The sequence below is a fragment of the Perissodus microlepis genome, chromosome 11 (assembly GCF_051167445.1).
Source record: "Perissodus microlepis isolate ML-2025 ecotype Zambia chromosome 11, ASM5116744v1, whole genome shotgun sequence".
In the NCBI taxonomy this organism is placed as follows: Eukaryota; Metazoa; Chordata; class Actinopteri; order Cichliformes; family Cichlidae; genus Perissodus; species Perissodus microlepis.
The window spans coordinates 9,773,517-9,798,930 of NC_140471.1; the positions used below are offsets into that span (position 1 = coordinate 9,773,517).

Here is a 25,414-nt window from a genome sequence, read left to right on the forward strand (position 1 = left end):
TGCTGAATGAAGCTAGGACAGCCACTGATGTTTCTTCATCAGTGACAGTTTTCTTGCGTCCCCATTTTGGCAAATCCAACACTGAACCAGTTTCACAAAACTTAGCAAGCAGTTTGCTAACTGTAGCATGGGAGATGGGTGGTCTCGTGTCTTGCATTGAAATCTGCTGCAATGACCCGGTTACTGCGTTCACCAGATATCAACACAATTTCGATCCGCTCCTCACGTGTTAACCTCTTCGACATGTGAACAAAGAGAAACTTGTAAATAACTCATGAAAGAATAAAGTTACGTTGAAACCAAGCACACCATTGTTTTTCTTGTGACATTACCAATAAGTTTGATGTGTCACATGGCCCTCTTCCTATTGAAAAAACAAAAGTTGTATCCAAGATGGCCGACTTCTAAATGGCCACCATGGTCACCACCCATCTTGAGGAGTTTGCCCCTTCACATATACTAATGTGCCACAAACAGGACTTTAATATCACCAACCATTCCCATTTTATTATGGTGTATCCATATAAATGGCCCACCCTGTACTTTTAAAAAGTATGGACCTGTGACTGCCTTGTGATTCTTTGGACTCACATTCTACACCTTGTAAACACAATTATCAATTTTTTCTCTTTTTTTTGTGTATTTTTTCTGGGCAAACACAGTGATGTGCTGACTTCACACTGTAGGCTGGCTGCAAGAAAACAATTCTTGGACTATTGTAACCCCAAAGAGAAAGTTAATTCCCACAAATGGGATCCACAGGTTGACTTGGCCAATCTGTCTGGTAGCTTAAAAGACCGTCTATTTTTAGATGGTTCAGGGAGGGGAAGGCGGGGGGTCGATGAAGGGAGGGAAAACAAGAAAAAGTCCAGACAGATGTGACACTGCAGCAAATATTCATGAGACCACTCGTTTTATTTTATTTGAGGAGCATGATGTTAAAAAAACTGTGACCATGACCTTCCTGGTTGAAACAAGTAATCTTTAGCCACATCGAAAAGTTAGGAGCTGAACTCTCACCCAGTGCCTTCCAGGAGAGTGGGAGAGAAAGTAGTAGAGTGGATGAAGAAGTGGAAGAGCTGGAGGAGGGGGAGTGAGGCTCTTCTCCTGTGGCTCTAAGAGCATTAACTGTAGTGCGTTCTGCTGGTGACAGGGCTGTCAGGGTCAGATGACTGCTCAGCCTGATTAGACCAGCTCATAGCAGATCCTAAGCCCAACACACACTGCACCGTTATACCAAGGTGGATCTACGAGCTGGCACATTCAGTACGTCGCAGTTGAGGAGGCCAGAAGGGACACGAGGTGGATAGTTTAGTGTTATAGTGGGGCAGAGCTAAAGGTTATCAAGGAAACATTTAACCTTCTGCTGCTGCTCCTTCCTGCTTGACTACCAGGACCAAAGACTGAAAGAGGTGTTGTTTTACTGTAAGAAGAAGGCAGAAGAACTGGTGTTTAGCCAGTGTTTGGAGATGACGCTGAAGAGCTAAGCGGTAAGAACTAAAGCACTCTGCATTTGTTTTGTTGCTATATAAATAGGATAATTATATAGTGTTTCCCAATGCTGTCACAAAGCCAGAAGTGCAACACCCTGCATTCTGGATACGTGATGCAGAGAATTATAGAAAATCTCCATAAACATTTTTATCCGTGCTATATTGCTGCCACAGACAGTGAGAGAGAGTAAAGCAGGAGGGTACTGTTGTTCCTACAAAAATCTGATGTGTCATAGAATCACACACTAGTACAGATGGAGCTAAAAATACAGCTGCAGGTATTTAGAGTCTACAGGGGTTTACTATAACAGGCAGTCAGCTGGCTGTATGTCAGCACTCAAACTGTTGTAGAACTGCTGCTGCTGCTTCTGCAGGACTTTGGTGTAACTGCCAGTCAGAGCCCTGTGGATTTCCCCTGTTCAGCAGACAAGCTGTCCTCTGAGGTAAGAGGGAAGTTAAGCTTCCAGAAAATAAGTAAAAACGTAGTTATTTAGCACAACTTCTTTTTCTGAGTGATTTGAGTGGTTGAATCTGATGCTATAATCCTCTTTTTTCTTATCAGCTAACTGGAAGTCAGTAAACGAATGTGTAATCTAATCTGTTTAAAGACCACTACTATCCGTTTCATTCAGCTTTACATTTCAGACCTTGTGAAGAAGTAACCATAAGGTGGCTCTAAAATAATACTGAGATCCATTTTAGCCTCTCTGTGTCCTGATCCACCATGTGACAGTGAAACAGCTAGGCAGCCAGTCTGGAGACATGCCTATTTTTACAAACCAAACTACACTCTAAGGTAAAAGTGCCAGTTGGCTTTACAGGTTTAACTGGAATTACTTCTGTCTGTTTCTGTATGTTACCCTCATATGAACTCATTCTACTTCAGATGTTTGCTAAAATTGTGAACAGTTGACCTTTTAGTTAAGTTTAGATGCCTTAAAACAGGTTTCTGTGTACTCACAGAGTGTCTGTGACAGTGCCAGCTATGCTGCTTTGCAAATTAGCTTTTATCCTGTGTCTCTGTTGCAACTTTGGTGCCGTCAGGTCGCACAAGGCTTCAAGTGAAATGAATGTTCACTTTTAACCAGCTCAGTGGAAAATAAGCGACCTCTATCCCGATTAGCGGTGACACAGGATAAAATCCTAAATATAGATTGTCAACAACTTGGAAATGACTACCCTCTTCTGGAAGAGTGAGTGTGTAAGTCTGTGAGTGATTATGTGTGCGTGTGTGTGTGTGTGTGTGTGTCTGTGTGTTTTGTCAGTGCAGAGGCCAAAAGGTGACCAGAGATTACCTCTGGACTTTCCTTTGTTGTTTATTTGATTGCCTTGTTTGAGTGGTAGGTAGAATTATTTGGAAAGCTAAAAGTATGCTGCATTTTTATGAGAAATATTATTAAGATGATTCAGTGCTTTGTTTTGAATCATACATTAAGAAGAGCCTAACACAACTTATATCTGTACTTTAGAGAAACCGCATTATAACTAACAAGCAGTATTCATCCTACATGCTTTCATAACTCTGTATGTGCTGAACTGCTGAACAGAGCCTTTTTTCCTGAAAATATATTAAACTGATATGCATGCGGGGTTAAGGTTCAGAATAAATCAAAGCAAGTTACTTCAGATTCTCCACAGTTTCACAAAATATTTTTATCTTGTCTTTTTTTGTGCCGAGCCACAACAAAAAACACCTAGGCTAGATTAATCAGAGCATCACTTTATATGAGAATTTCTGCTCATTTTTTTCTTCAAAGCTAACTTAATTTTGTTGATATTGTACAAATGTCATCATCATCATCATACAATATCATATGGGTTATATTGAATGTCTATGTTGGCATGTCTTCTTAAATAAAGTTGAATTATATGTTTCTTGAAAGTATTAGTGTCGTTGAACATGTAATTGAGTTGTGATCTTAGTATATGGCAACCTTGATCTTGTTGTTAATTTAACATTAACGAATTAAGTTTTTACAGGGACTAGTAGTAACTAGTAACTACTCCCACATTTTTCATTCATTTTCATTCTAGTGCCCCACGATTATCTTTAGTGTTTCTTATATCTTGATAAATACACACCCCGTGTATTTAATTGGTGTGTCTGTTCTTAATGTGTCATCCACTAACTAATCAAAAGGTGTTTTATCCCCTCTGTCTAATAGAAGGTCTGTATTATCATACTGTATGAGTAAGAATATTTATAATATGTGTGAATGCTTATATGTGTCTTTTAGATCCAGTGTAATTGGGTGTAACTGCAATGTACATGTAATAAAATAGTTTGATTAGTATATATGGCAGCATAATATATCTGGGTTATATGGAACTGAAAAAAACTGAATATGTGCTAAATTACTAAAAGGACCACAATCAGTGTCATTTCAGTGGAAGCTGACTTTTAATATATTTTGTATTTCAGAATTGCTGGTTGATGGAGTTTGTGAGGCGAAGTGGTGACTACTGCCACGCCCAACACATTTAAACCCCATCTGGGATAATGCTGCACCATGTAGTCCTAGGGTTATGAACCCTACAAGACCACTGGCCTTTGACCTCTGAACCTGTCAGCTCATGGGGTAACAAGCGGAGCCTTGACACTGAAAGCTAACTGGAGAAAGACGGAAAGAGAGCGTGACTAAAACTGAGTGTGGTCAAAGAAATAAAAACAGAGAGAAAGTCGACACACTGTAACCTTCTGGACTATAGCAGACTGTTAACTGATGGGATAACAATCAAGACTATAGGACGTCAGACCTGTGAAAATATCTGAAAATAGGAGTTCTGGCTCACCTGGAGATCAAATATAAACTGAAGACATAGCTGCTAAACGCAACAGCTGGAGCTAAAGGTGAGGAGTCAATGACCTAAATCTAGTAATGCATCAACACTTTCTTAAAATTTCATGACATTTCATTGGTTATATGATTCAGTAGAAATTTCTTTAAGGCAGTCAGTATGAGATTAAATGATTTGCCTTTCTTGGAGAGTAGGTTTTACTAACAATGATGCTTTTAACTTCTAGGTCTTACATGGAAAAAAATACTTCTCTGTTTTCAGTGTTATTGAATTTCACCTAAGATCAAAGTCACACATTTCCTTCTCTTGCTCAAAGTGCTACTTTACACATAAACAATGTTTTGGTGTCTTAGTCTAAATTGCCGTATTTTGTTGCTGGCACTTACCTGATACTCCTGGAAGAAAATGAAGAAGAAATTTGAAAAAAAATGAGAAAGAAATGTCACTTTCCAGAACTCACTCACTAGCTTCTGAGAAAAAGAAAGAAAAAGTCTCCAAACCCTGCTGTGAACAGTTACATGCATTAACTATTTTTCACTGTTTTCGTGTTAGGTAAGCATACATTATGGTACAGCTAAAAACTCAGGAAGCCATTTCACGTCCCGTTAATCCTATTAACCATCAGTCAGAGGCAGCAGAGAATACTTGCGAGCTAAGGCTCTGTCAATTGGAATGAATGGAGCTAAACTGCTTAGATGACTCTACACCAGCTTCTAGTATTAGTATTCACGGATAAAAATTTTCTTATTGGGTTATTTTACTCATTTCCTTTCATTATACTTACCAGAAAGCGAATGCTGCCAGTAAAAAGCTGGAATTCTGATAATGCATGCTGATTGGTCAATTAACAAGAGTTTATAGTCTGCTGATGGCACTAGTTTCCAAATGACAGCTAGAACAGACATTAGAAACATAGTTAAGCTTAAGATGTGATGGTTGTTGAGTGCTGCTAGAAATTCTTTGCAGCTTGATGTGTGAAATCAAATGTCATAAAATGCCTTATGGTGTTGGGACCCCCCCTTAATATTTTCAAGTATTAAGTATTGTAATTGTAATTGTAATAAGTATTTTATTACAATTACAATCCAACGCAATCTAAAAATGGAAGTATATCTATTGATTTTGCTATTGCAGTTCTGCTCAGTGTTAATAACTCTTTTTATAAACTACCAGTGATGAGAGGAGACGTTACAATCACTATTTAATCAACATTTTCAAACAGCTGTGAAGAAAATGTGCATGTTTTGCAAAGTTTTGAAGACCTTTAGCTTAGTACAAAGTGGTATTTTACTTGTAATTTAATTACTTCATCTGCAATTTTTCAGTTTTCTTTCCTGTTCATGAGGGAAGTCCAGTTTTGAGCTTAACCAAGTGCATTAAAATGAGGTTCAGCATCTGGGGTGGAAATGCAAAGGAGAGTCCCATTAACCGCAAATGCATCCGAGAGCTCTGGAATATCTTTGCCTTTCTTCTCACAAAGTTCTTAATTTTTCTCTCAGGTCCCATGCAGTACTCTCTTCAGCACTTTACCCAGGCTGAGCTACCCAGCAGCTGTGTGGTAGCCTATTCAGTCTCATGCTCCTGCAGAAGTACAACAAACTGTCTTTGATTCAGTCCTCTTGCCCTAATGAAGTTAGCTATTTTAGCTACATCAACAATGTGGTTAATTTTCAGCGCTGAGCAGTGTAAGCCAATTTGTCTCATTTAAGCCCCGGCCTATCCAGACATACAGTTACCTGTGTGAATAAATCATTCTCTATCGTAGTCCCTCTGCGAGAAATCACAAAGCTGGTCTTGACTGCTCCATCCCTGGATGTGTAAAGCTTGGTTGCTTTTGCACCTTTACTAGCAAAGCATCTGGTGTCTGTCTTCGTTCTGCATCAGTCAATTTCCTGTGTTTTTCTGCATGTTTAGGCTCATAATGACTATTTAAATTGTTATCCTTAAACCCAGCAATCTGTCAACCACAAACTAAGAACACAACTTTATCTCTGATTTTAGTAAATAAATACTTTTTTCTTTTTTCCCCAAACACACATCTCATAAATGTTTGCTCTGTGAAGTTTCATACACACACATATGTACAAATGTAAATAAAGAAACAAACAAAAAATGTAGCAATCACCTTTCAAATAGAAGCAACAAAACTGTAATGTGATTTCCAATAAAATATTTTTTTTTAAATGGGAGAAAATGAATGACGTATACCTATTTATATCTTAATTCTAATTTCCCATTGACCACATGGGGTGGGTCAGGGAAACCAAAGGGCCCAGGTCTGCATTAATAATACGTTCTACTGATCACATTATGACAGTCCTACAACATGGACTAAAGCTGCATAGGGTCCTATTCTTTCTGGATTACCTTGTGGGAAACCCCAGTGAAACCCAAAGTTGAGCTTTAGTATTTTGAAAGTCTTTATTACAGTTCAGCCATTAATATTTACATCTTATCATACTATTACTGGTGTTTTTTTCTTGCTTTTACTAGCAAGAAAAAGCACATAACACATAACATTACATAACCAGTCAATTCTTGGCATTTTTTATCCGTATTCTACAAAAACAAAATGTGAAAAAGATGACTTCTGGTTTTTACAGGGGTTACACACGCAAGAATTCTTCACACTGGTCAACATGAATCGCCCAGCTCCAGTCGAACTGTGCCACAAGAACATGAGATTTCTTATTACACACAACCCAACAGATGGCACACTCAGCTCCTTCATAGAGGTGAGAAATATATGTGAGTATGTGTGTCCTGCAAGGGTAGACAATATTATAATGACAAGCGTAATAAAATTAGGATATTACCTGCATGCTTGTTTCCCTCTGTGATGTCAGCTTGTGTATTGTGACTTCAAAAAAAGTTTTTTCCTCATTTTACCACTTCCAGGACTTGAAGCGATATGGTGCCACAACAGTGGTCCGAGTTTGTGATGTCACTTATGACAAAACACGGCTTGAGCAAGATGGCATTACAGTGGTGGTAAGTTCAGAAACACACACCTTTAATATGAATATTTACTCATTCTATGATCAAATACAGTACACCAGACAGCACCTGTATGGCCTCTCTTTTAGGACTGGCCATTTGATGATGGAGCCCCACCACCCAGTAAGCTGGTCGATGATTGGTTGAATCTGCTAAAGAAGACATTTCAGGAGGATCCAGGAAGCTGTGTGGCTGTTCACTGTGTGGCTGGATTAGGGAGGTAGGAGACATTTAAAGTAAAAAATTAATTTAAAAATACAGAGGAAGACAGGTGTGTGTGCACACATGTAAGAGCTTCTGTACAAGTTAGCATCACTGGACAATAACTCGTATGTTTGATTTGGAGTGCTTATACTAAAAACTATGACTTAAAGATTTGCCAAGAAACAGATAAGCAGAATTGATTGGACATGTATAACCTAAAACATGGATTGTGTTGTATTTATACGTGCACACAGGGCTCCTGTGCTTGTTGCTTTGGCTCTGATAGAAAGCGGGATGAAATATGAGGATGCTATTCAACTCATCAGACAGTAAGTATATCCTGTGTCATATTGAGGATAGTTTTTCTTTCCTTTTTTTCACTTAATGAAACTATTTCAGAAACCAGAGTGGTCTTATATACTCTATATCAGGGGTGTCAAACATGAGGATGGGACCAGAATCGCAAGTAGTGCATCAGGCCCACTACACGGATTTAAAAAAATGTGAAGAAGGGCGTCAATTCTGGAATCTTTTTACTCTATTTTCAGAAGTTTTACAGCTTTTGTTTTTGACAAAGACCCCCCCAAACACCAAACACCAAAGTAAACATACAGTAGATTACTACATACCAAACTTAGAAAGTCTGCTTTGATGGTGGACTTTATCATCTTTTAACTCCTGGTTTGAGAGTTAATATGTGAAAATGATTTGGCTCTGTGATTTGTTTTACTGCATCATGGGAGGGTTAACTGTTTTGAGGGCCGAAATTGACCATAGAAGGCAAAACATTTTCTGTTCCGCGCTGTAAAAATGGTTTTATTACTATAAATTGGGCATTTTAACACGGGAGCCTATGCTGATTGAAAGTAGCCATAGAAAACAAGAACTGGTAGGATTAAGTACACTTTTTCTATTATAACCCAGAGAGGAACACAATGAGAAATGCAACACAAAAAGGTGACAGAAAAAGACTATTATACTTGAAAGTACAGCGTGCAGTGGAAGATAAAAGGTGTCTGTGAGCTCTCTGTATTTAATGAACCTCTAAAAGCTTTGAAAAGTTCATAGCATTGTGTTTGTGTTTCAGGAAGCGTCGTGGAGCCATCAACAGCAAACAGCTAACCTACCTGGAGAAATATCGATCTAAGCATAAGCTCCGTTTCAAAGACTCCCACAAACACAAGAACAAATGCTGCATCGTATGAACACATGCACATGCACACACACACGCAGGCACACACACAGAGACATTTCTCAGGAATTCAGCAGTACAAGGCTTCAGTCATTGTCACAAATACTAAAAACAGAGGCGTCAGTGCCCATGTTGAATCTTAAAAAGTTTTTCTTCTTTGTTTCCCTTTCTTTTCTTTTAATATGTTTTTTTTATTTTTGCTTATTTGCTGTAAACAAACAGCTGCAGGATGGATAAAGGACAGGAAATCATTTAAAAAAGTGTTATAGAGGATTGTTTTTACAATATAATTCTGCAGGGAATTTAGCTATGAGGTGCAGGAGCCACATTCAAATGTTCAACCGAACTGAAACTTATACAGATGTGGGGTGAAACTTTGATTCTGTTGTCCCTGGTGACTGGTTTTCAGCACCTTAAGTCTGACCCGACTTTAATGAATGTTTAACACTATCAGGATATAAAATTGTAAACAGCTAAATTTGTGTTTCTTTGATCTTTTCTTTCTTTTTGGGCTTAAAAACCCTTAAAAACATGTTTTTAACAATTTGGAAAGACTAAAATTTTACACACCAACAAATCAGGTTTAATCCAAGGGTAATCTTAGCCTGAGGTATTAGTCTCATCCTAGCGCAAATGTTGCTGTGCATTATTAAATTATCCAGTCTAGTTTAAAGTTTTATTATTTTCATATGTATTGGTGTGGAGTTTATTTCAGTTGTATTTTACCTGAATGATGCATGTAAACAATCACTTTGAAAAAATCATTTAAAAATCTGTTTTTGATGATGATAATAACAGAGCATGCACTTTTTATGCAAAAAGTAGAGTCCTTATGACAGTCTCTTTTATTGTAAAAGCATCTTCAACCTGAATTGATATACATAAATTAAAATGCATGAAAAACTAAATGGACAATGAAATAGGCAGAGGGTGTAAAGCTGAAGTTAGGAGAAGGGAAAATGTTAATAGGATCTAGCAACCCTTTGATTTACAATCTTTACCTGAAAGCATTTTAAAGCAAATGGCAACTATTTTCTTGTTCACATGACGTGTGTGCATATTTGTTTGCTTGTGTGCGCGTGTGGGTGTGGGTATATGGGGCGGCCTCTATACATTGTTTACTACTGGGGCTGGCCTGAGCTGACACTTTTTTTTATGTAAAAAAGAAAAAAAAACAAGCTGTAAATGATAGTCTGTAAATTTTTTTGCATTGTTTAATAAATGTTATGCCATTATCTCTGTATGTAGTGCGTGGTGTTTGTTGTCAGTGTTTGATTACATCATGTAATAATTCAAAGATTCGCTCTTCCTGGCAATTTAGCTGTTGCTAATAAACAAAATATATTGCAGACAAATTCAAAACACCAGAAACATTTTGTCAAATATTCCTTAAATTCCTGAAATTATTAATTAGTCTGCACTTTTGATCTACTTTGACTATGAGTGTGCTTAATGAGTCCTAAATGGTAAAAACAACCACCTTTAATTGCTATGAGCTCTTTATGATTGACATCTTAACTCTCACTTAGAGCTTCTTCTATTCTTACATATTATTATGTTGACACTCTTTATATAATATCCATACCTGTAAACAACATGATGACTTACTAGGGATATGTTGTGAAACACATTTTTTTATTTGACAAGTATTTTAAAAGAAGAAAATGAAGAAACAAGGAAACCTAAGTATATTTACTGTTTTTGTACAATGACACATTTCTGACTATATTTGTATAAGTATATGATAAATAGCACAGAATCTGTAACACGTTCGTTTTTTATCTCTAGTCTTTTCGAGGTCCGAATGTGCAAGCGACCAGCCAGGGGCGCTTTTTGGTCGCTTCTATCGCGTTCGGTGTGTATGCACCGTTAGCCTAAACGCGCTGCTTTGCGGTCCTCCTGCCACAGAGGGCGATGTCTGTTACAGTGCTGCAGCTCCAGCAAACTTCCGCTGGCCTGAAGGATTTGTGCCGCAGATTCGACAGAAATGTGTGTCTTTATTCAGTAAAAAATAGACTCTAAATCACGATTTAGTGAATAAATTTATTCGCATATAGGTTCTGGCCTGTATATAAATTAGTATTACTTCGCTCGTTGGTCGCTGAGGGAAATGGATGGACAAAAAGCAGGTAAGAAATTTGGCTAGCTTCAACTCGAATATGTTTTTCGGGTCTTCATGTTAACTCGGGCCAAATCAAAATAAACAGACGTGCATGGTTAGAAAAGGGCACCGTTTCATTTGGCGTTTTTTTTTAAATATTTTGCTCAAACTATGGACACTATACAGAAAGAAAAGTACAAATAAGCTACAAACCGTAACCTGTTATGTTAACACACAGTGTCACCTGACTCTACGGTCAATGTAGTTCCCACATTTAAATCAGCATTAAATGACAAATTATACGCGTGAACTTTACTATAGCAATAATTATCAGAGAAATTAACAACGTATTTGCTACAACTTGTACAGAAGATCTGGTTAGTTTGGGAGTGGCTTTTAAGCTATTGTTCCTGTAATAATATGTTTCATTTGAGGTGGATTGGGAGTTGAGAGAAAACCGATTACTTGTTGGTTATTAATCTTTTTACATTTTCCAGCAGATTACATACATGCAGCATATAACACGGTAAAATTAGCCAACATCCACTCCACAATTTCTCATATTGCCGCAAAATGTATCTTCTCTGTGCTACAAATATTAGTTAATTAACACATAAACCTCTACGGTTCACTTGTTTATATCAAATCAAGAAAAAAAAAAAAACACACGACGAGATCAACTTATTTAACAAAAGGCTCTGGATATGCCACCTTTTCTCTCTGTGTCCCCAGCTGGTTCTGTGTTTATGTGTCGCCTGTGCAACGTCTTTTCTCCAAGTCGCTCCCAGCTACTTGCACATTGCTCCCAGCTGCACCCTCAGCAGGAGCCTCTAGATGACATCATTATTGCGCTGCAGCCTCTTGTGGCAGATCCTGTGGAGAAGCTGGCAGGTCAGAGCACCACCACATCACCACTATTACTATCACAAAAAAGACCTTACTCAGGTCTGTAAATGTTTTGACTTTTGGCTACACAGACAATGATTGCAGAATAATGTCTTTGTTGATGCTGTTCTCTTAGGTGGATGTGTTGCAAGAAATGAAAAAAAAAAATGAAAAAAACAGTGCTGCCTTTTTTTAACTGTTCTGTTGGATTATTGGCCCACAGAGACCCCAGTGAAGCGAAAACGAGGAAGACCAAAGGGCTCTACGAAGAAGATACGCACAGATTTGACAGAGGGCACGGCCATTTCCAGCCATTCTCCAGAGAATAACTCCAGAGAAGAAAAGAGAAAAAAGGAGGAAATTCAACAATTTAGTTCAGCAGAAGGTGGTATTGTTGCCTTATACAGTGTAAATCAATCTTTTGTTACCTGGTAGTACTGGTCTGCAGACTGCTAACTGATTATATTATTTGGATAGCTGGTTCTTGTTTTGTATTCCTGATTAGTAACGTAGCTTTGCTGTTACTAATCTGTGGTACATATGTTTTTGTAATAATGTTTTTTTTAGTACAAAAAAATGATGGGATATCAGGGCTGGAATGTAGACACTGCCATCGCTCATTCAGCAACAGGCGTCAAATCCTTAAACACATCTGCCTAAGAGAAGAGGATGAAGATGCAGATGAGGAGGAAAATGGTGAGGAATCAAAGGGCACAAATGTGAAATTATTTATCAGCAGGAAAGTCAATGCCTGCCGCAGATGATTTCAAAGAACAGTTAGTTGGAGAGCATGCTAGAAATGTTGCTTGAAGACTGTTAAATCTTTTCACACACACACACTGAAGATGTTAAAGTAGATCTAGTTACTGTACCTAACATTTGAAGTTTATCAATTTAATACACTCAATAATTTTCAGGGAGCATCTCTGGTACAGCAGAAGGTGAGGGAATGGAAAATGTGGATCCCGGAGGAGTTGATCCAAACCAGAATAAACACAACCAGACACAATCAGGACTTGATCGAGAAAGCAGTAAGATCATCATCATGGTTTCTTAAAATTAATCATTATTGGAAGAATAATGATCTGATCTATCTTTTGTTCTCTGTTTATAGAAGGGGGAAACTCTAGATCCTTAAAAACCAACCACAGTTGCATCTCCAAGGAAGGAGGCCAAGCAACAGGAAACAAAAAATCTGTTATCAGTGTTGTTCTGACAGAATATGAAACACTTCCAGGTTGGTATTAAAGCGGTATTTAAGCCTGTTTTTACTTTTTGGCTAAAAATGCAGTTTTATGAATAACTATAATACTTCACTTTTAATTCAAAAGGTGTTTTTAAAATGGTTCCTGTAGAGGAAGGTTCAGCAGAAGCAGAATCTGGTTCTATCAAACCTCAATCTCAACCTCAGGTAAGTGCTGGAATGCTGTGGAACAGTGTTTACATTATACTTACTTTCTGCTGACATCTCTATAACCTGTTAACAGTGTTTTTGTTGCAGTGAAGAAAGTTTTAGTAGTTCAGCTGAATTTGAACTCGTGATTCTGTCCTAAAAAAGATACCGTGTTTGTTGTCCAAAAGTATTTTGTGACATTATTATATTGATCTTTCTGGACATTCAGCACTCTGCAGTCGTCCAGAATGAGTCACATGATGTTGCAAGTGAAGCCACCACAGATAACCCTCAAACAGACCAGGAGCCAAGGTAATTAATATATTATTAAACCAGAAGATTTCTTGTAAGTAATTAGAAGTCAGTGTAATTGATTTTAGGTGAAATAGTTGATTTGTGAACGTTAACAATCTTTTACAAGATTTTTAAGGTTGTCACTGTGTGACCTGTCAATGTTTTGTTTTGTTTTCTATTCCTAGTTCTAATCCTACCACAACAACAACGACAAACAGCAGGGGCTTCCAGGAATGTTCTATCAAACAAGATGCTTCCAAGTACTTTTTGAATATTTTAATATTTGTAGTTGTATCTTCAGTCATATGTTGTTTCTTCATATGTGCATCATGTGAAAAAATAAGCGCACCCTTACTGCCTTTACAGAAATTAAGAAAGTAAGTAGCATCCAGGTGCTGCTAATCAAATTCACTTGACTGTTCCAGATCAGCTGAGAATAGTTTTAAGGCCAATTCCAAACAATTTGTCCATCATTCTACAGCAAGAAAGATTATTTACAAGTATTCAAGACAGTTATTAATCTAAGCAGGAGTGGGCGTCCCACTAAATTATCCTAGTATTAGACCACTACATATAATACCTTGCAGGCCTCAATTAGCATGTATAATATTAAAGTTCATGACAGAACTTAAAAAAATGGAAGCATGGATTAGGTTACATCTTTTGTAATAAAGTCCTTAGGACAGACAAAGCCAGATGCAGCATATTATCAACACACACACAGCTCATAGCATGGTGGTGGCACTATGATGATTAGAGCTTCTTTACAGCTGCATGACTTTGCAGTCATTGAGTGGACTCCTCTGTATACCAGAGTATTGTAGAGGCCATCTGCCCAAAAGCTAAAATGTGCAACAGATTAATGATCCCAAACACAACAGCAAATCTATAACAGAATGGCTGAAAAAAAAAAGAATCAAGGTGTTGTAATGGCCCAGTCAAAGTCCAGACATCATCAGCCCGACTAAAATGCTTTGACCGGATCTTAAAAGCACTGTCAGGGCTCTAGACTAACTTTTTGCCATGGGCGTACCGGCACAAAAGTTAGGCGCACACAAATTTTATAATAATTTATATAATATAATGTGTTTTTCTGGATACACTGTGCTTTTTCAGCATTCAAAGATTGATGACACCGTGTCAGAGCACTGGCTATGAATTTCAGAAGGATCAGGCCTTAACTTAACAGAAAAGTTAGCAATAGTTCTTTTCCTATTACAGCTACATCCACTTCTGTCGTGCCTAGGCTGCTCACTAGGGCTGGGTATCATCACTGATTTCTATAATCCATTCGATTCCGGTTTTCAAAGTCCCGATTCGATTCAACTTAGCCTGAGACAGTCAGAAATATTATAATTCTGATCATTTATCAGTACTGACTCCATCAGAATTGTGAACATCACAGCAGATGCCTTTGTGTGAAAGTAACTGAGAATAAAACAGAAAAACATGAAGGAGATTTTCCTGGTCTGGCTTTTTATAGCAGATAACCTTAAAAATATTCTACAATGTTCTGCATATAAAGTTTAAATTTCTTCAGTGTTGAACAACAGAAAAAATAGGCTTTCTTGTCCGAGGTCATTTAAGTGAAAAAAAGAAAAAGAAAAGAAAAAGACAGCAGCCGACAGCGCTGTAAACAACGGTAGACTGGTGGGTAATAAGCGAATGAATAATACAGAAAACAGAGATTGGAGACGGGAAACTGTTCTTGAAGTGCAGAGAGAGATAGAGAGAGAGCTAGCTGTGCATGGAGTGTGATTTTAATAGTCGTGGAAGCAAAACAGCAAAATTCATGACGACATTGATCAAATGTGAAGCGCAGTTTGCTGCTTCTTTTGCTGCTGGCTCGGTGAATTTTGGTTGGAGAGAGACAAAACCTGCAGCTCAGAATCAGCGCAAAAAGACGTAATCACAGCGCGGACCGGACACATCAGAATCGCTAAGCTCCGACAGCGTGTCCGTCTACGGGCCGTCGGGTGAGAAAGCCGAGAAAGATAAAGTTGATTCTGATGCGTCGGGTCCGCTCTGTGTTTACGTCTTTGTGTGGAATCCGTGTACCTGCTCTCATTTGCTGTTTGGTTGTTGTTGAAATGGTTTTGTGAGCTTTAATCTGAGAATCTGCCGTTTCTGGCAAAACAGTTATATTTAAAAGTCGATTCAGGATTTAATGAATTGATATCGCTTTATTCAAGCTACTCACCTCCCACTTCCACCTGCACTTTCAACTGGACCATGGCCAATCAGAGAGGTCCCACCCCTTACTATCTCTGATTGGTTTAGTCCATGATAGGGGCAAAATGTGTGTCTGTTGTTGACCACAGGGAATGTTGCAGATTTTTTTTTATTTTTTTTTTGCTACCGGAACAGTTGGTCGCACAGGTGCAACCAAATATTTTTTTTTAGTCGCACCACTGAAAGATTTGGTCACATTTGCGACCAAATTGGTCGCACTCTAGAGCCCTGACTGTGCATAAACGAATGCCCGCAAAACCTCAATAAACTAAAGTAACGCTGTAAAGAAAAGGAGGGCAGAATTCCTTTACAGTGATGTGAGAGACTGTTAAAGTCCTACAGAAAACTTACTTCAAAAAATTACTTCAAGTTATTGCAGCTAATGGTAACTACAAAATGCTGGCTCATGGGGTGCACTTAATTTTTCACACAGCAGCATAGACACGACTGTATGTGGATTTTATTTTACACAGTTTTTAGATTTGGGGGTACAGTATAGCTAAAAGCTTCTTCTTATGTAATATGACAGAGGTTAGGTCCACCCTGTTTCACCATGATATCAACAGGAGTGAAAGTGATCAGCTATGAGAAATGTAATATTGTCACCTGCTGTCTTACAGTTTGCCTCAGAGCCACCTGAAAATTTTTGCCTGTGAGTTCTGTAACAAAATCTTTAAGTTCAGACACTCACTGGTTGCTCACCTGAGGACACACACCCAAGAAAAACCGTTTCAGTGTCTGCACTGTGACTACGCATCGGCCATCAAAGGTAAATTAGTCTATAGATTTCAGGATGGCTGCGTAAATGAATACAAAGTTGAAGTTGATCGTGTTTATAGCATTAACTGGAAAAGGAAGAGTTGCACTACTTACTAGATTTGTCCTTTAAAGCAAACCTGAATGTTCACCTGAGGAAGCACACTGGAGAGAAGTTCAGCTGTCAGCACTGTCCTTTCAACTGCCTCAGCCCAGGACACCTCAAGGTGCTGATATACTGCTCTCAGTAGTCATAGTGTTACATGCTGAGTATTATTAGCATTAACACACAGGCTTCAAGATATTAAAGTTCTCTTTTGACCGTGTTAGATATACTGAATATATTTTCAGTGTGAAGCTGCATGGTTTGTAATTTGTGTCTCTGTGGATGCAGGTCCATATAGAGCGTGTCCATATGAAGGTGAAGCAGCACTGCGGCTTCTGTGAGAAAAAGTACTCTGATGTCAAGAACCTGCTGAAACACATGGAGAAACGACATAATCTAAAAGATCCCACTGTTTACCAGAGCTACCAACAACTGAGGTTTGTCCTGCTGAAGAGGTTTTCAAACTGTGAGGTGTTTCTCCAGGGAGGTGGTGCGTGAAGTGTTGAATGGGGTTTATAGTCAAAGAGAGAGGGAAGAGTTCCTGATGCAACAATACGTTAATGTAGCTCATTGTAAATACACTATATTGCAAAAGTATTTGCTAGAGGGACATCCCGTTCTTAATCCACAGAGTTTAACATGATGTCGGCCCACCCTTTGCAGGTATAACAGCTTCAACTCTTCTCTGAATGTTTTCCACAAGGTTTAGGAGTGTTTATGGGAATTTTTGACCAGAAGGCCTGGCTCGCAGTCTCCACTCTAATTCATCCCAAAGGTGTTCTATCAGATTGATGTCAGGACTCCATTCAAGTGCTTTCACATCAAACGTGTCTTCATAGATCTTTCTTTGTGCACTCGTGCGCAGTCATGTTGAAATATAAAAGAGCCATCCCCAAACGTTTCCTACAAAGCTGGGAGCTGAAATTGTAGAAAAGGTCTCGATATGCTGAAGCATTAAGAGTTCCTTTCACTGGAACTCCTATAAAAAAAAATAACCTCACACCAAAATTCCACCTGCACCAAACTTTACTCTCAGACAAATACTGTTCTCCTGGCGAACAGTATTTTCGCCAAATCTAGACTTGTCTGCCAGCTTTCCAGAAAGAAAAGCGTGATTAATTATTCCAGAGAGCACATGTCCATGACTCTACTGTCCAGTGGCAGTGTGCTTTACACCACTGCACCTGACACTTGCATTGTGATCAATCACGGTACCACATTGGAATTCACTGAGCTCCTGAGGGCGACCGGTTCTTTTACAAATGTTTGTAAAAGCTTGATTTTATACACCTGTTGCCATGGAAGTGATTGGAACAGCTGAATTCAATGATTTGGATGGGTGAAGGAATACTGTGGGCAATATAGTGTTTTTTGTTTTTTTTTTACTAATTTGGCTTGTAATCAATTGCAAATGATCTTTGCGAGTCACAACACATGCATTTTTTTAAAATTTGGGTGAAAAGGGGGAAAATGACTTAATTTTGTCACTGTCAGATTTGGAAACTCTGATCTTTGCTGATATCTCTGACTGTTTCCTGTGACCCTGCCTTTGTAATCTGTTCCGTTTGTCTATATAATCCAGGTTAAAAACTCGCCAGGGCCTCAGACAGCTCCTTTACCACTGTCACACATGTAACCGACGCTTCAAAAACCACCTAGAGCGAGAGCGCCACATGTTAGTCCATGGACCTAAGCGTCCCTACGCTTGCCTGCTCTGTGACCATGCCGTGACCAAGATGGTTGCCCTCTCTGCTCATGTCAGGAAGCACCTCTTCCTGTACGTGTGCTCCGTGTGTAACGAGAAGTTTGTCAGCTCGCAGAGGCTGAAGAGTCACTTGACAGAGTGTCACCCAGGACTAGATCAAGAGCAGACCTTCACTGACTCCATCAACAGCAGCTACTATTTGGCTCAGCCTGGAGGAGACATGCTGGGGAGTGAGGCGAGCATGGACACACAGGAGTGCCGGATACCACAGGAGAGAGAAGAAGACAGAATACGAGAAGAGGACGGACAACATGGCACAGGGGGGAAGGAATGGGAAGATGTGGAAAGAGAACAGCTGAGAGAAGAGAGAGCGCAAGAGAATGAAGAAGAACAGGCTAATAAAAATCCCGCTGAAAGTTTAGAGGCAGTGCTGCTGATAGATGGAGAGATGGGAAAGGAAGTAGGAATAGAAGAGAGAGAAGCACAGCCAACCTTTAAAGACAGACAAGAAGAAGCAGCAGCAGAGAAGATGTCACACATTAAGACGCCAGACTCATGCAGCTCTGCAGCTGAAAGACTCAAAGAGGACTCGCACACCTTGTTATCACAAGAGAACATTCAAAGTCCACACTTAGAGGCTGGGACTCAAAAAAATGGACACACACCTGCTGAGAACACACACACATCATCTTCATCATCATCATCATCAGGAACTATAACCCCGTCTGATGCCAGCGCATGCACACATTTGTCTGCAGGTCCAGACAACAGCCAGGCTGCACAATCAGAGGAGGTAAATGCAAAATTATAATATGATTTAATTCCTAATGAAAATATTTCTTCTTTAGATGTTACCTCGTTTATGTTTTATATTTACATAAACGAGGAAGCACCTCCACATTAGCTGTATTATTCTTTAAGATCACAAACCAATATTACCAAGAGAAAAAAAACATGTTTTGTATTTTTTTAAAAAATGGTGAAAACAAGTGTAGTTTTACTGGGATTAGATTCCTTAATCTGGTCATATCCTTCTTCCTATTTGTATGACTTTAAATATGTAGATAGTCCTGCTTAATTTGCCAATGCAGAGATTCAGTTTGAAGTAGCGTCCTCTGCATGACTGCTGAGCAATAACTATTTTATAGTGTGTTTAGTTCTCACGATAAATCATCTCCGATAAATCACTCATGGTAAGAAGACAAGCATTTTTATCCAGTCTTATACTGAGGTTGCATTTGTCCATTTCTGCTGGTAGGTTTCAGAGGGTTCCCATCACAGCGCATTCGAGCAGGTGTTTTCATCCCTTCAGAAGACTCAGCTCAATATGGAGACTTTCCAGCGGCTTAGGAAAATTTATGGAGAACTAGAATGTCAATACTGCGGTAAGACAAATAAAAAAACAAAACTCTTTGAGTAGATTGGGTTTGCTTTGTCCTGCTTTTTTTTTTAGTATTCATTTAACTGTAATTTCCTTGTGTTAAATACTGTGTGCAGCTCCTAATCACAGTTTTGTGCCGCACAGGTAAACTGTTCTGGTACAGAGTCCACTATAACAGCCATGTGCGCACACACACCAAGGAGCACCTGCATTACTGCTCAAAGTGCAGCTACTCTTCCATCACCAAAAGCTCTTTAAAGCGACACCAGATCCAGAAGCACAGTGGCTTGCTGCTGACTTGTTCGAATCCTGACTGCAAATACAGCACGCCTGACAAATACAAACTTCAAGCACATATGAGAACACACAAAGAGCAGGTAACTAGCCTGAGCAGACCAGTTCCTAGTGATAGGTTCTTAATATGTGGTGCTGTTGAATTTATTGTAATACACTAAGGCTTAAACAACTAAAAATGATCGCTCCTTCAGCCTTTCCTTGTGTCTTCTCTTCAATTACAGGGGAGGAGTGAGACGTGTCCTGTCTGCCATCGTAATTATCCAGAGCACAGACTAAAGCACCACATTAAAACATCACACCCTGGTAAAGAACACACAAGTATTGCTGTGTCACTACAAAAAACAATATAACTCATTCTTGTTTGTTTTTATTTTAAAGCAGATTCAGATCTGTCTTTTTAAAACTGCCAGTATTATCTTTTGCTCCTGCCTCACTAAATCCAAATTATATTATTATATAATTATATATATTATATTATTATTATAACTTTTTATTGGGCACGTATTGTGAGCACAGTCAGTCAGTCAATTTTATATAAAAAATAATGTTGCTTTCATAAATACACAATGTAGAATGGTCTTCCAGCAAACTGATGTGATTTCATAAACTTAGTTTTAATCTATTAAAAATACACACGGCACTAATTTTTGGAAGCTGCCATGTTGGCCCACCATCTTGAAGTGGCTGAGATGGACAGACGATGTTCCACCTACTTGAGTTTTATGTATCTGGCTAGAGACTGTCCACAGACTGTCCACATACGTAGTACGGCAAAGATGGAGGAGAAGAGCTCGTAGGCATTTCTGTCCCATGGTGGCAAATTTTAAGTAGTGCCTCCACCATCAGACTCAGGATATGTAGGATGATGCCTCTGTTTAATCATCCGAGAACCCGTCCCCTTCACCAAAAAGTAAAACAACTCAACTGGGATCCGGATAAAAACCTCATCCTCCCTTTCCGCACGTTAAGCCTCATTTTACGAACTCACACAAAATATCCCTAAACATGCTTATTTATTCCAGATATTAATTGTTATCAGCAGATTAAACATGTGGCCGCCCCGTCTCCTGAGAGCTTTCAAAACGAGCCAACTAAATAACAACAACAACAACAGCTAAGCTATGCGTCATAAACTAGGTTATGCCAGCTAATGTTAGGCTCAAGTCTCTTAAAAATCACACTTTCCCTCTGATAAATAGTTTGATTATACTGACATTGAACAAGAACTTTTTCACTAAGTGTCCGAGTCCAACAATGTTAGATCCACTTCCAAGAAACTTTCCCTGATGCTGCTTAACAGCAACAATTGACTGCAATCTGCTGACATCTACTGGTTAGATTTTACACCACGGACCTTTAAATGATCAAAGTGTTGCAGTTGCTTTCAGCCAAAGCTAACGCACAAGGCTAAAATAAATAAATAGCAAAGCTAGTTTCTGCTGCTAACCTTCACAATATTTTGATGCCCATTAGAAATTTTCCATCTTGTACATTTACTGCATGTTTCTTTGTTTGCATGGATGTTTTGGACAGACACTCTTCCTATACAAGGTAAAGGACTGATGGTGCAGCGTGCAGAGAAGTGCCCTTACTGTGACTCCTACTTCCTAAAGAACAGCAGTGACTTTCAGCAGCACATCTGGGCCCATCAAGGTCTGATAACGCTCTGCTCTTTAAAGCTGGCGAACACGCACACAGCACAAGTCCTCAGCACATGTGGGCGAGCACCTCTGCACAGAGTTTTACTGTATCATTATTTTTGAAAGCTGAGTTTCCATCTGTCCCTCTTCCTCCTGGCCGTCGTCCAGAAGAATGAAGCAGACTGCAAATACACACGCAGATGTTGTTGAGGGAAATTGGCCCATTAGTCAAGTTACTCTTAAAATGATGAAAACAAAAACAAGCAAAATTGTCCATGTGTGATGCTGGCAAAAGAAACACTTTAATGGCTATTTTTCTTTTGCACTGGTCTCTGCAGCAGGACTTTTTGTTCTGCAGATGTTTTTTTTTTAAGGTGAATGAGATTGCTAAAATTACTTTAAGACTGAAGAATATGTCCCTGCTCGGCTGAAGCTGCTTAATATAAACAGCCTGTTCATATCTGCTGTAGAGTACAACATTTTGCCTTGAGGAAGCAAATTGTTATTCCTGCTGGTGTTTCTTAGCCCCTGCTGTACTCGCTTGATTTGATAAGTTTTTTCACCTCGCCAGCTTATAAAACAACAATTTTCAAAAAAGTTTATCTGGCTTAATTTTCCTTTTCTTTCTTTCTATTCCAATACTTGGCTGACTCTAATCCAGGTCACCGATGGCTGCACCTTTTCAACAGTCACTCGTAAATACAATTGGCACCAAGTATCCATAAAATATCCACTTTAGGCACGTATCTCTTAAAAGTTCAGGAGTGAAAACATTTTCCTGCTGAGATTTGCTGTTTATGGCTTAAATATAATTTGATTGCATTTGCAAACAAAGATTTCCATGTTCAAAATGTCTATTTATTTTTTGCTTAATAATTTAATTTAATTGCTTAATAATCTTTTCTGCTGGCAGCTTGTTAAGTGTGTGTTTGTATGTTGTTGTCTGTGTGGGTAGGTCTGAAGCCATACGTCTGCAACGTGTGTGACTATGCAGGTCGCAGTAAAAGCAACCTGAAGACTCACATGAACCGACATAATACAGAGAGACGTCACCTCTGTGATCTGTGTGGGAAAAAGTTCAAATCTAAAGTCACGCTGAAAAGCCACAGACTGAGCCACACAGATGAGGGTATGCACTTTGTTAAAATGACATTATGTATTTCTTTAATATTATAATTTAGAATTAATGATAACTTTGTGTATGTCACAAATGCTCTTAATGACCAGTGATGATAAATGTCACAGTGTTTACTCTGCGTCTGTCCAGGGAAGCGGTTTCAATGTTCAGAGTGCGACTTCACCTCGGTCTCTAAACCTTCCTTACTCAGACACATGGAGCAGCACGCTAAATTTAAGGTCAGATTACATCTAAACTTACCATCCTCAGTTTTATTATTATTTATCTTTTAGCAGAATATGAATAGAGCGAAAAACCATCAGGGTCCATGATTCCATCTCAAATCAACACGGGCCTTCTGCTCACAGTCAGCGATTTGCATAAGAGTTTTATGATACAAAGTTTCAACACCTATAATGATTGCTGTGAGATTTTAGCGTCATTTATCAAATATCAAAGAAGAAAATATAATAAAAAAAGAGTAGAATAAAGAAATACAGATGACTGAAAATAGTGTAGCAGCCGTAATCCTTACACCAAACTCCTTGAACCACAAAACTTTAATGCAAATCTCAAACGGTCGAGCAGAAAATGTTCTAAAAGTTGGTTGATTTCAAATGAAATGACCCATCAGCATTCTGTATTTAAAAAAAACTTGCTTTAGATATGCTGCAAAATTTTACCCAACAAGAGAAAACTAAAATTAAACAGCAGCACTAACATGTCGCATGTGTTTGTCTCTGTAGCCGTTTCGTTGTGCTCACTGTCACTACTCCTGCAACATTGCTGGCGCTCTGAAGCGGCACTACAATGTGAAGCACCCGGATCAGAGATACGAGAATGCCGGACCCGGATTGCCAAACCCTGACGCCCTGAAACAGCAAGGTCCTAACTCTGCTCTCCCTCCACTGTGTCCAGGCACCTTGATTATTATTAATTAATATATAATTTCACTGCAGCTAGACATTTGTAAAACATTTGAATACAGCGTTGACATTTGTTTTCTCTTGGCAAGCTCTGGTTACTACATTGTCTGACCTCTGTCGTAGCTGTATTTGTTGTCTGATTTAGAGTATGTAGGGTTTCAAACAAAGTGTAATGTAGCTCTTTGTGTGTGCTTATGTTTAGGAGGTATGAAGTGTCCCGAATGTGAATTTGTTTATGGCACAAAGTGGGAGCTGAACCGTCACCTGAAGAGCAAACACAGTCTCAAAGTGGTAGAAGGCCCTTGGGAGGTAAACAAATACACAAGATACAATGATAATAAAATGAAGCTAGCTGGGTGTGAACGCTGAAGTGTGTGGACTGGTAGCCTAGAAAGGGTATTCTGTTTATCCGGATGTAGAGTTTACTGTAGAGAAACGAGGCCCGGCGAGCTACTGTAGCTCTTCTGTGTTGTGCCATCTGCTTGATCCAGAAGAGAAGACTAACTGCTGCATTAGTAAGACTCTTTGGTTATTGTTTTGGTATCAGGAATATTGGAACAGATAATTTTCTCTAAAAATCACGTCTCTGTGGCTTTCAAACCCCAAAACATACTACGCCAAAGAACCGGTCTACCCCAAGGATTGGGTCCCCCGGCACAAAGAGAGTAATGTAGTGCAGGTAGTGAAGTACCTGGAGGATTGCTGTGAATTATACATTGGGGAAAACAAACAGCCTCTGGCTAAGAGCTGCTACTTTCACACAATTTATGCTTCAGCAGGAAATCTACTACGTAACTTGATCTGACACTGAAGAAGTTACTTAAATGAATGAGAAAACATTTCTCCCACATCCAGATGAACAGGATTTCTATACATGAATGATTGAGCATGCATCCAAACAATGAAATTTTATCACTTATTTACCGCTGTCCTGTTTGGCTAAGTAAAGAAGGTAAACATTGTATCCACACCATGTCATCCACACCATGTCAGCACCTTAGTATCCCATAGCTGTAGAATGTTACCATTGGGTTTATTTGTAGTAACTAGAAACTAACTTATTATAATCTCTTCCTTGTGTATGAATACGTAGGTGGGAGAGGAAGTAGAGGCGCAGTATGTGTCTGTGGAGGATGAACAGCACCTGTCAGAGGCAGCTTTAGCAACCCTGCAGGACAACGGTAAAACCGTTCAGGATAACTGAAGCTGTTTTATGTGCTTATAATGTGTGTTTACCTATGTCCTATATAACACTGAATTCATTTAGTGCCTTTTCTGTTCAGTTAACATCCAGCAGATCACTGAGCTCAGTTCAGAGACTCAGGATGCCGTCACCTCCATGGTCGCCATGGCTCCAGGCACTGTAGCTGTTGTACAGCAGGTAAGCGACAAAACATCACCGTATAAGGAGGTGAGATTTTACAAAATGGCAAAAAGTTTATGTTGAGCTGTGTCTGAAGTTGCAGGTGGCCGACGAGCAGGAAGTCGGTAACTGCGGCAACCAGCTCATGGTGGTAAACACAGAGGGGGCCCTAAATGGTGACCAGGTGATGGTGTTAGAGGAGGGACACAGCCTGGAGGCACTGACAGTCCTTACTCAGGGAGACGACACACACCACTATATTGTCTACGTACAGGAACACACTGTAGAAATCAACTAGTGTTTTGCTACCATTTTACCATAATGTACCAATAAACAGTAAAATATGGATTTAGCAACATTTTCAACACTTAGTTACATATATTTTTCAGACAGTAATGAAATTAAGTGCAATACGCCTGTGATAATGTGGTATATTTTGTACTAACAAAGTATATTTTAATAAAATCTCTTCCCTTGAATGTGCTTGCTTCATTTCATCAAATTTAATGACAGGCTCATAACATGCTGCAATA

General features: G+C 39.0%; 2 protein-coding genes across 9 annotated transcripts; both read left to right on the forward strand.

The window, feature by feature from the left end:
- Positions 1-1,160: 1,160 nt before the first annotated feature.
- Positions 1,161-9,938, forward strand: LOC146377265 (protein tyrosine phosphatase type IVA 3-like). 5 transcript variants are annotated; one of them, XM_084944636.1, is made up of 9 exons: positions 1,161-1,490; positions 1,868-1,936; positions 2,139-2,289; positions 3,916-4,344; positions 6,896-7,027; positions 7,191-7,283; positions 7,379-7,509; positions 7,748-7,822; positions 8,581-9,938. In XM_084944636.1, exons 5-9 carry the CDS (start codon positions 6,932-6,934, stop codon positions 8,696-8,698), a joined length of 513 nt encoding a protein of 170 aa, XP_084800762.1. In that variant the 5' UTR covers positions 1,161-1,490; positions 1,868-1,936; positions 2,139-2,289; positions 3,916-4,344; positions 6,896-6,931; the 3' UTR covers positions 8,699-9,938. The 5 variants fall into 5 exon arrangements, with proteins under 5 accessions (XP_084800762.1, XP_084800763.1, XP_084800764.1 ...); XM_084944637.1 differs by having other exon boundaries at positions 2,196-2,289; XM_084944638.1 differs by lacking the exon at positions 2,139-2,289.
- A 457-nt stretch (positions 9,939-10,395) lies between these two features.
- Positions 10,396-25,360, forward strand: zfat (zinc finger and AT hook domain containing). 4 transcript variants are annotated; one of them, XM_084943701.1, is made up of 24 exons: positions 10,396-10,814; positions 11,519-11,731; positions 11,895-12,056; positions 12,239-12,367; positions 12,589-12,702; positions 12,786-12,908; positions 13,003-13,082; positions 13,294-13,376; positions 13,544-13,618; positions 16,211-16,359; positions 16,482-16,573; positions 16,741-16,889; positions 18,035-18,950; positions 19,416-19,542; positions 19,683-19,915; positions 20,057-20,138; positions 21,369-21,488; positions 22,431-22,604; positions 22,743-22,831; positions 23,339-23,477; positions 23,721-23,827; positions 24,612-24,699; positions 24,802-24,899; positions 24,979-25,360. In XM_084943701.1, exons 1-24 carry the CDS (start codon positions 10,796-10,798, stop codon positions 25,177-25,179), a joined length of 3,762 nt encoding a protein of 1,253 aa, XP_084799827.1. In that variant the 5' UTR covers positions 10,396-10,795; the 3' UTR covers positions 25,180-25,360. The 4 variants fall into 4 exon arrangements, with proteins under 4 accessions (XP_084799827.1, XP_084799829.1, XP_084799826.1 ...); XM_084943703.1 differs by having other exon boundaries at positions 10,399-10,814; positions 11,519-11,677; XM_084943700.1 differs by lacking the exon at positions 10,396-10,814 and having other exon boundaries at positions 10,859-11,731.
- The last annotated feature ends 54 nt before the right edge of the window (positions 25,361-25,414 follow it).